Raw genomic sequence first — 10,851 nt, forward strand, 5'->3', positions numbered from 1 at the left:
TGTTCTCCCCGTGTCTGCGTGGGTTCTCTCCGGGTTCTCCGGCTTCCTCCCACAGTCCAAAGCTCTGGGGATCAGGTTAATTGGGAACTCTAAATTGCCCGTAGATGTGTGAATGTGAGTGTGAATGGTTGTATGTCTCTGTGTTGGCCCTGTGATTGGCTGGCGACCAATCCAGGATGTACCCTGTCTCTCGCCCGAAGTTGGCTGGGATGGACTCCAGCGACCCTGTGTGCAGGATAAGCGGTTTGACGATGGATGGATGGACATTTATCTATAAACGTTTACATTATATCTGCTTTTTAGGCTAAAAGAATGGAGTCGAGATCATGGAACTTAAAGGTTCCCCACCTGTTAATTTCTTTTTTGTTTATGATCAATTTACATATGTATCCATACAAGTTATTTTTTGTTTTAAAGAAATGCTCTTCCAGTGACCTCAGAAGAATAATGTTAAAGGGAAGGCGCGTGCTGCAGCGGACACGTCACGTGATGTCACCAACCAATTGGAGTTGTGCTGTGGTCATTGAGACCGCAATGGTCTTTCAAAATATAATGACAGAATGAATACCACAATAACAGTAGTAGAGGAAGTATTCAGGTCCTATTCAGTGAATACTAACACCACACAATAACACCGGTACATATACACTATTCAAATTTAAATAGTACATTTGTACTTAAGTACAGTGTTCTTGAGTGAAACGAATCAAGTTCCATTCTGCCTTTGGACATAGACAACAGGTATTTTTAATGAGGTTCAACTCTTCAACTATTTGATTAATTTACAACTAAATGTAAGGCTTTAGAAATACAATTTGCAATGAAGAATAAAAAAACAATGACAGGAACACCGTTTAAAGGGTTTTGTTTGGAATTTAGGAATACATTTATTGAGTTAGTCAGCATTGCGCTTTTATTCTGAAATGTCAGCGGAAGTCATATCGTTGTCGCTGTCCGGAAACAGGAAATCGGTGTTTCTCCTCTCCGAAGAAGTAACCACTCATCAAACATCCAACTGTCGCCTTTAGTTTAGTTTCTCTTTCAAAAACGCAGTAAGCACTGAGCTACTGAAGCTACCGAATCTACCGGACACCGAGAGACGGCAGAGACGGAACGGAAAACATCCAAGATGGCGGAGGAAAACATCTTCTTCTTCGTCCCCAATTTGATCGGTTAGTTTCCATCGTCTCTTACCAACACCTAGCGTTAGCTAGCTAGCTTGCTACAGTTAAACGTGTGGTGGAGTAGCCGTTGTACTTGTACCTCTGCCGACCCGTTGTACCTGTACCTCTGCCGACCCGCTGTACCTGTACCTGTACCTCTGCCGACCCGCTGTACCTCTGCCGACCCGCTGTACCTGTACCTCTGCCGACCCGCTGTACCTCTGCCGACCCGCTGTACCTGTACCTCTGCCGACCCGCTGTACCTGTACCTCTGCCGACCCGCTGTACCTGTACCTCTGCCGACCCGCTGTACCTGTACCTCTGCCGACCCGCTGTACCTGTACCTCTGCCGACCCGCTGTACCTGTACCTCTGCCGACCCGCTGTACCTGTACCTCTGCCGACCCGCTGTACCTGTACCTCTGCCGACCCGCTGTACCTGTACCTCTGCCGACCCGCTGTACCTGTACCTCTGCCGACCCGCTGTACCTGTACCTCTGCCGACCCGCTGTACCTGTACCTCTGCCGACCCGCTGTACCTCTGCCGACCCGCTGTACCTGTACCTCTGCCGACCCGCTGTACCTCTGCCGACCCGCTGTACCTGTACCTCTGCCGACCCGCTGTACCTGTACCTCTGCCGACCCGCTGTACCTCTGCCGACCCGCTGTACCTCTGCCGACCCGCTGTACCTCTGCCGACCCGCTGTACCTGTACCTCTGCCGACCCGCTGTACCTGTACCTCTGCCGACCCGCTGTACCTGTACCTCTGCCGACCCGCTGTACCTGTACCTCTGCCGACCCGCTGTACCTGTACCTCTGCCGACCCGCTGTACCTCTGCCGACCCGCTGTACCTCTGCCGACCCGCTGTACCTGTACCTCTGCCGACCCGTTGTACCTGTACCTCTGCCGACCCGCTGTACCTGTACCTCTGCCGACCCGCTGTACCTGTACCTCTGCCGACCCGCTGTGCTTGTACCTCCGCCGACCCGCTGTGCTTGTACCTCTGCCGACCCGCTGTACCTGTACCTCTGCCGACCCGCTGTACCTCTGCCGACCCGCTGTACCTCTGCCGACCCGCTGTACCTGTACCTCTGCCGACCCGTTGTACCTGTACCTCTGCCGACCCGCTGTACCTGTACCTCTGCCGACCCGCTGTACCTGTACCTCTGCCGACCCGCTGTACCTGTACCTCTGCCGACCCGCTGTACCTCTGCCGACCCGTTGTACTTGTCCCTCAGGTTACGGCCGTATCCTCCTGGCCCTGCTGGCCTTCGCTCTGATGCCCTGCTGTCCCTGGACCGCCGTCTTCTGCTACCTGCTCAGCGCCCTGCTGGACTCTTTGGACGGACACGCGGCCCGAGCCCTCAACCAGAGTACGTATACATCTATACTGTACAATCCGTGTACTGTGGCTGCTGGTAGGATTTGAAGTAGTAGAAGCATGTATAGTGGTAGAAATGATAGGATGTGTGATATTGTATTTATGTATGTCTGAGAAGGATTCTCACCGGCCTCGTCCTTTGTCTCCTCATTGACGGCTTTGGGACAGATGATGCTGCGTGTGGACACATTGTTGAGCGCATGTTGTGAGAGAGGAACAACCCCACACTCATATGAAGCGGTTTTCTCTCCAGGCACTAAGTTTGGAGCCATGATGGACATGCTGACGGACCGCTGTGCCACCATGTGTCTGCTGGTCAACCTGTCGCTGCTCTACCCGTCCTACGTCTTCCTCTTCCAGCTCAGCATGTGTGTGGACATCGCCAGCCACTGGCTGCACCTGCACAGGTACACAAGCACACAAGTACACCAGTACTAGTCGGCGGTTACAGGAAGCCTCTTCTTCTCCGTAATGAAGCGCCCCCGTGAGCTCCTGCTCTGAGGACCTGGGACACATGTCAGGAGTACTTTTTAAAACTTGTGATCATGTTTAAGAGAGCGGAGGAGTCGCCCCCTGCTGGTCACTACAGAGAAGTAGAGTCATTTCCTCATAGACGTCTATGGGAGCAGAGGAGTCACCCCCTGCTGGTCACTACAGAGAAGTAGAGTCATTGTCTCATAGACGTCTATAGCAGCGGTCCCCCAACAACTGGGCCACGTGGAACCAGCCTAGTTCCACTATTGGACCCATCAGAGAGAATGCAGCTTTAACTCACTTTAAAGCACCGGGGGTCATTGCTAATAAATCTATAAACCAATGAGTAGTAACTCGCTACTTCTTCTCTCAGCTCGACAATAACAGGCTCCGCCAGTCATAAGAGCATCGACCTCTCGGGGAACCCCATCCTCCGGATCTACTACACCTCCAAGGTGAGGAGCTGACACACACAGACGCGCGCACACACGCTGTGTATTGTGTGTCAGAGAGTCACTGTGTGTGTTTGTGTCCTGTAGCCGGTTCTGTTTGTCATGTGCGCCGGGAACGAGCTCTTCTTCTGCCTCCTCTTCCTCCTCCATCACATCCAGGAGCCTGCAGGTAAGCGCGTCATAGTTTGTTCTGCCGTGTGTTATCAGCACTTGTACTGCAGTAAACACCCGGTGTACTTTGTGTACTGCAGCCTGGCTCTACTGGCTTCAGGGGCTCTGTGGGACGATCTGCCTCCTGAAGACGGCCATCAGTGTGGTTCACCTGGTCACCGCCTCACAGAACATGGCTGCCATGGACGCCGCCGAGCGGGAGAAGAGCGGGAAGACTCAGTGAGAGGGGGAGGAGCTATTCAGCCATGTTTTTATTTATTCTTTTTTGTCCGTGCACTTAAAGAGGAAGGACCAGAGAGGGGAAGAAGGATTTATGACCAAACGCGGTGACGTCCGATGAACGTCTGCTGGATTATTCATCAGGACGTGATAAATAATACAGAATCAAGTAGGAGATCCGTCGTCCGGCTTCAGTCACAGAACGCTTTTCATCCTCTGACATTTTAATAACCACAAAGCTGTTTAATAGACACGACGATCAAATGTATTTAAGTCTTTGGTTCTCAATGAGATTATTACTGATTCATAATTTGACAGTTTGACAAACACCGTTCATTTAAGAGAGGCATTAAACAGAAAATATTTATTGTTCTATCTAAACTGCAGTTGTACCCCCTCAACCCGCCAACTAATATTTGAGTTTTGTGGACTAAATGATCAAAGGATGAGCTAAATGTAATGCTGATCACCTCCTGTCAAACGTTTGGGAGAAAATCGCTATGGTAAAATGAAAATAGTATTCCTCATTAATGCTGTTATTGTTGTAAAATGTAAAATGTATTTATCCGGATGGGATTATGTGGACAGACCAAACAAGCGAAGAAAAAACATTTTATGTTTTATCAGTTTGTGCTTATTCAACATTCATGTTTATTTTTGTGCTTCAAACAGGAAACGGCACCAAGCGTGTACACATTTAAAATGCTAAACATGAAAAGACACCGTATGTGTTTGCAGTGTTGGAATAGAATGTATTTTAATAGTAGAATATGCACATGTATATCAGATGGTATAAAAGTGCAAATGGTTTGACTTAAATGTGCAAATAAAAACTGACCACCACATTTATTTTTATTATTATTCTTTATTCATATGCAGACTAAGTTGAATCGTATTTTCCTAAATTAAGGCTGTACTAAAATAATTCTTGGCTTCATTCAGAAGGGGAAAAAAAATGTGCTCAATTTGATGAGCAGTTTGTTGTGAAAAAACTACCTCAACGTTTAAAAAGTCAGATGCTACATTGGTGAGCGGAGCGCGTGCGTTTAGCCCGCCGGTCACGATACAGCAGCAGTGACGTCGCCTTGGAGTCCAGCTGTTTGCACCTGCGCGCATCGTTTCCTCTGAGGCCCCGGATGGGACCCGGATGGGACCCGGATGGGACGTGTTTGAGCGGAACCCGGACCCATTTTAGTGAGTACGAGTTCCGGTGACCCGACGCGCTGCGCCTGTATTGTTGTAATTAATCGTTCAACCGAAGAAGGACGCTGACGGTCCGGGTCGTTCTGTGACTATCAGTCGGCCCACGGGGGGAGGGGGGAGAATACGTTCCCTTTAAAACTGAGAGGGACAAGGGGGGGGGGGGGGGAGAATAAAAGGAGGACAGAAAGGGAGGGCGAGAGAGGGCCTTAAAAAAAGAAAAAGATGTCGTCCTGTGGACCGAGACGCCGAGGCGGAGCCACGGACCGCGGCCGACCGGGAGCTTTGTAGGCGGGGGACAAGCTGTACGCAACGCCGAGGCTCGGGGATCCGACGCGGCGGCGGCCTCCCCCCCTCCTCTCCTCCTCTCCTCCTCTCCTCCCACGGAGCAACGATGAGCGCGACCTCCTACTCGTCTTCGGTCGACAAATTATCGCAACATTTTTTATTACAGTAGACATAAGCAAATTATATATATTATTAAAAACGCACCATTAAAATAAAAGCATGACATCAACCATCTTGGCGCGTTTGCACAATGGTTGATAAACATATATTTTATTTGTAGTTGATGACTCGGTCTCACGTTAAGCTAAACGTCGCCCGGAACACATATTTCCGATCCGCTGAACCCGGACAGGTGCGGAGGAGACACAGGCCTCAACGTCGGTCCTCAGCGCGGCCGTGAGGAACGGCTGGTCCTCTGGGCTCCGGTCCTCATCCCTCCCGCCCCGGGCCGCTAGCTGCTGCTCCCCGGGCTGCTCGGGTCCAACATGGACACCTCCTGGAGTAACTTCCTCTTTCAGGTGAGTGGGAATTGAAGCTCCGGGGGGGGGGGGGGGGGGGGGGGGGGGGGGGGCAGAGGAGCAAGGGGAGGAGGGGGATGTTTGACACTTCTGCATGGGAGAAGGGAGCAAGGGAGAGGGGTGTCAAAGGGGGGTCAGGATGGAGCTGCCCCCCCAAACAAGTTCCCCATCTGGACTTTGATCCTCCTCTGATTCATCATACGTTGATGACCAGACGCACCACCTGGATGAAGTAGAATAGATGTACTTGTCTGCTATTACTACTGAGATGACTGTTTCAGACCTCGTCGTCTCAGACTCAGCCGGAGACGCCTCTCCAGTCCGATCTGATGCCCGAGCTCTCCGGATCGGCTCCGTCTCCTCCGGGCGAACACGTCGGCACGCCGCCCTCCACCGTGGACACCGCCGCCCTCAGCGAGGAGCCCCTTCCTGGTGACCGGGACGCATTTAAACACCTTAATCACATGATACATACTGCTGGACTGGACCTCACCTGGTCCTTGTGACTCATCACTTTACATATTTACATATTTATATATATATATATATTAGGGCTGCCAACATTAATTTGTTAATCTATGCGATTAATGTGGTTTAAGATTAAGATTAATGCACTAAAATATTTTAACGCAGCTAACGCAACTTTGTTTACTTCCTGAAGTAAACAAAGTTGACCTCAGAAACAGTTGAAACAGTTAAACACAAGAAAGCACGACGGTAGCCGAAGAGCTTTTTGCATTGGAAGTAAAACAAACCGGAGGACTGTGTAGAGGAATCACTCCACGTGTCAAACACAAGGGGGGCGAGTGGCAAACGGACCACTTTAGGACTGATAGGCTAAGCTAGCTGCTAGGCTAAGCTAGCTGCTAGGCTGCTTCCATCTCAACATCTAACGTTAGTCTGCAGAGGACCACTGTGTCCCTAAAAGACGGTGGTTTGAAAACGTCCTGCTAAACGTGGGACATTGTTGTCACTTCACATCCGTTAAATGATGAGAGTTGAGAGCAAAGAGCACGAGGACGACAGGAAGAGTCGCTGGTTCAACATTTACACCAGGTGGAATTCTGCCTCCAACGTGATGTGTGTAGGTTTGTGTTTAAAATAACTAACAATTAAACAACAGTGTCTAAAATACACACTTTGTACAGTGATTACTTATTACTTGTAAGATTTAGTCTTTAGAAGAAATACAGACATTCATTATAAACATTGTAACAACAACGACATTCATTAATCTCGATTAATGAATTTGAAAATGTGCAATTAATTAGTTCATTTTTTAAAATCTATTGACAGCCCTAATACACACACACATAATGAAAATGCTGTGGTCTGTAGTGGACCATGTTATTCATCTATAATATATAATATGGAGTCTCTTCTGTGTCCATCAGTCAAACCGCTGCCCAAACCGGGCCGGTCCGCCCACGTCTGCGCCACCTGTAACAAGGAGTTCAAGAACAGCTACAACCTGCGGCGGCACCAGTCGGTGCACACAGGCATCAAGATGAAGGACCGCGCGGCCCGGGAGAAGGAGGACGGGGTCAAAGGTGGAGGACGGGGAGAGAAGCAGGCTGTGCCTCTGTCTCTGCTCCACCTCACTCTGCCGCATCCTCCTCCTGCCCCGGAGACCCTCACGCAGCACAGCAACCGGGAGGCCCGGCAGGTCCCGGTTTCCATCACCCCCGCAACCATCACCATGGCAGCGCCGCCCCAACCCATCCAGGGAGCTGTGGTCGTGGTGAGTTCCGTGGAGCAAGTGGGCTCTGGTTTTATTCATCCTTTATTTATATTTCTAATGGTCCTAAATATATTTTGGCTTTTTGTCATAATTTATTCATTTTATTGGAAATAGGTCTGGGACTTTTATTATGGAAGGTTAGAACAGGAAACTGGAGCTGGTTCGTGCTTTCTTTGTGTATTTAAAAAAACATTTAAATAAAAAATAAAAAACAGAAATGAATATTAAAACATTGCTGTTAGTGCAGGCATAAAAAAAGCTGATATTATTTTAAAGAACTGCTGAAAATACAGAAATGGGAGAAGCTTAAATTAGTTTTAAAACTACAGAAATAACAAAAGCTGAGATGAATAAATATAGGTTTTAAATTGCTTGTAGTAGTATTAGTTGTAATTGTGGTATCAGTAGTACTAGCGGTAGAAGTAGTAATAGTAGGTTTAGTATCAATAGCAGTAGAAACAGCTGTAATACTATTAGGCATAGCAGTATTTGTAATTACATTAGTTATTGAATTGAACATTTTAACGTGTTCACGTGTAATCTGTGAAATGTAGTTTTCTGTAATTATCAAATTTCAATATAAAAGTAATACAAGATATTAGAGATGAATTCTAATCTATTTAACTTCCTACCTCAGACAGTCACAATAGAAAATCATCTAGAAAACACAATATTTATACATTTGCATTTAATATATTTGATGGTTTATTAAATCAATATTCCTCTGCATCTGTTAATGGACCATCAGCGATCTGAAAGTGATGCCTGATCTGAGATCACTTTTCTTCCCCCCTCTATCTTGCCAGACATCCCTTACGTTTCCCCCACAGAGCCCCCACCCGAACGCCACCCAGGTGAGGAAGAACCACGCCTGCGAGGCGTGCGGCAAGGCCTTCCGGGACGTGTACCACCTGAACCGCCACCGCTTGTCCCACTCGGACGAGAAGCCGTACTCGTGCCCCGTCTGCCAGCAGCGCTTCAAGAGAAAGGACCGCATGAGCTACCACGTGCGCTCGCACCAAGGCGGCGTGGAGAAGCCCTACGTGTGTCCTCACTGCGCCAAGGCTTTCTCCCGGTACGGGGCGTTCAGGGACCCGTGGGGATCGTGGGATGAGTTAACGCATCGGATGTTCTGTTTATATGTTGAGTTTAAAACTGTCACAGTTTACATTTGTAGGTATGAGCTATGCAAAATGAAAAAGAAAAATAATCTTTCCTGGTTATAAAATCATTTCATTTTCAGCAGCAGAGTAGAACGAGAATATCATTAGAAAATACATAAAGCAGAAAAACTAAAATAAGTAAAGAGGTAAAAAGAGTGAATAGTAAAAAAAACAGCAAGTCGAGTTTTCAAGCACATTTTTGCAGTTTAGGAGCTTTTATTGCTCTGAAGCGGTTCAGTGCTGCTCAACTTGATCCTGTGAATCAGCACATCTGGGCCTGGAGGGTCCTGGTTCTGGTGGTGGTGTTGTTTTAACGCCTGGTTGTGTTCTTTCAGACCGGATCACCTGAACAGCCATGTCCGCCAGGTGCACTCTACAGAGAGACCGTTCAAGTGCACGGTAACGTACTTACTTACTGTAAAGGTACCGATGTGGGTTTATGGACCAGAGAGAACGAGATGAGGATGACGGTGGAGATCTCAGAGATACTTATTGTATGAATTGATCCTCTCTGGAGCAGGTCGAGTTGATCAATCCTCTATTCTGTTCATTTAACCCATAATGAAATCTCTGCGCACACAGACGTGCACGTCGGCGTTCGCCACGCGGGACCGTCTGCGCGCTCACCTGATCCGCCACGAGGAGAAGGTGCCGTGTCACATCTGTGGGAAGCTGCTGTCTGCCGCCTACATCACCGACCACATGAGGGTCCACAACCAGTCGCAGCACCACGCCTGTCACCTGTGCAACCGCAGTGAGTCCAGCTGGAGGCTTTTATTGTGAAGCCGCTTCCTCTGCGGGGCTCTTATTATAAAGACGCGTAGATATGAAAGGTTCTGATGCGGATCAGTTCTACATACTTCAGGCAGTCGTCCCCGTGTTGTTTGTGTGTCGGATGACGAACAGGAAGTGCTTGTTTCCTAGGCTTCACCACGCTCACGTACCTGCGAGTCCACGCTCAGAAGCACCACGGTCAGGAGTGGAAGGAGAGCGGCGGGGCGCGGGGGGGCTTTGGCGGGACGGGTGCCGGCGGGGTGCTGCTCTGCCAGCTGTGTGGCGTGCAGTGCAAGACGGCCACGCAGCTGCAGGGTCACATGGACACGCACGGCAACCAGGACGACCCCGCCCCCACCAGCGCCAGCGGCGCTGCTGTCACCGAGTCCAGCGCTAACGCCGGGGGACTGCTAGTGGCGGACTGTACCGGCATCGCCCCCCCGGCCCACAGCTAGCGCGCTGGCGAGGCTGCGGGGGGGCGTGGCTGGCTGAAAGAGGAGGAGGGACCACATCCCATCCAGGTGTGTAACAAGTTATTCACGCATTAGGACGCTTTGACGAACGTCCCCGCGTGACGTCACTCGGCTGCATTAATGTCGTTTGACGCACCACGCGGCCACCGGTCCGTGATGAAACGGTTTATTTTAAATCCTTTTCTTTTCACCTTCCGGATGTTTTCTCTACAGAACCGGACTCAGACCGACAGAAGCCGCCACTCCTCTTCAACGTTCTTCGGACTTTTTCCCCCTGACCTATTGACCTTCCTGTGCGGATCAGAAGAGACAATAAGGAACTCTGACACAGGAAGCAATGTGTATTTTTACTCCCGTGGTTTTAGCAATTAGCCGTTTCTCTCTTAGCCGTCGTCGCATCGTCTCGACCAACTTGCACATCCCGTCACAATTTTGTGAAGTGTTTTTAGATGATTTGTATTCCACAATGTGTTTGTTTACAGGGGAAAGGGGCGCACGTTAACTTATTTTACTACTAAACGCTCTCCGGTCGGCCTTTTGGCTGGATTCTTGGAGCAGGGACCTGAGATGGACATCCTGTGATCCACTTTTCTACTGACAGTTCATGTGTACCATAAACTCTGAATGTGCATCACTCCTCTGCTTCGTCTCGCTCTCTGGACGCTGATCAGTGAGTCTTGAAGAAGTTGTCTTGTACTTTGTAGCTGCGTTGGTGACACATCTCCTGTGGCCGTGCGTATTGATTGTACTTGATGCATAGTGCAAAGCGCCTCGTTACTTATTAAAAAGCAGGAAGACGCCCGTGTGTATTCATGCTGGATTTACTCGACTGA

At 49.3% G+C, this 10,851-nt stretch overlaps 2 protein-coding genes across 6 annotated transcripts; both read left to right on the forward strand.

Annotated features, from left to right (window-relative positions):
• The first annotated feature begins 916 nt into the window (after positions 1–916).
• On the forward strand, positions 917–4,706 carry cdipt (CDP-diacylglycerol--inositol 3-phosphatidyltransferase (phosphatidylinositol synthase)). Its single transcript, XM_040191094.2, has 6 exons — positions 917–1,172; positions 2,403–2,537; positions 2,799–2,952; positions 3,393–3,474; positions 3,559–3,640; positions 3,723–4,706. The coding sequence occupies exons 1-6, from the start codon at positions 1,130–1,132 to the stop codon at positions 3,863–3,865; spliced, it is 639 nt and encodes a 212-aa protein (XP_040047028.1). The 5' UTR covers positions 917–1,129; the 3' UTR covers positions 3,866–4,706.
• A 6-nt stretch (positions 4,707–4,712) lies between these two features.
• maza (MYC-associated zinc finger protein a (purine-binding transcription factor)) lies at positions 4,713–10,817 on the forward strand. 5 transcript variants are annotated; one of them, XM_040191075.2, is made up of 8 exons: positions 4,713–5,867; positions 6,149–6,299; positions 7,262–7,608; positions 8,415–8,683; positions 9,107–9,170; positions 9,354–9,525; positions 9,696–10,066; positions 10,232–10,817. In XM_040191075.2, exons 1-7 carry the CDS (start codon positions 5,835–5,837, stop codon positions 9,998–10,000), a joined length of 1,341 nt encoding a protein of 446 aa, XP_040047009.1. In that variant the 5' UTR covers positions 4,713–5,834; the 3' UTR covers positions 10,001–10,066; positions 10,232–10,817. The 5 variants fall into 5 exon arrangements, with proteins under 5 accessions (XP_040047009.1, XP_040047011.1, XP_040047010.1 ...); XM_040191077.2 differs by having other exon boundaries at positions 8,439–8,683; XM_040191076.2 differs by having other exon boundaries at positions 6,164–6,299.
• Positions 10,818–10,851: the final 34 nt, after the last annotated feature.

This window comes from Gasterosteus aculeatus, chromosome 11, assembly GCF_964276395.1.
Source record: "Gasterosteus aculeatus chromosome 11, fGasAcu3.hap1.1, whole genome shotgun sequence".
Classification (NCBI taxonomy): Eukaryota; Metazoa; Chordata; class Actinopteri; order Perciformes; family Gasterosteidae; genus Gasterosteus; species Gasterosteus aculeatus.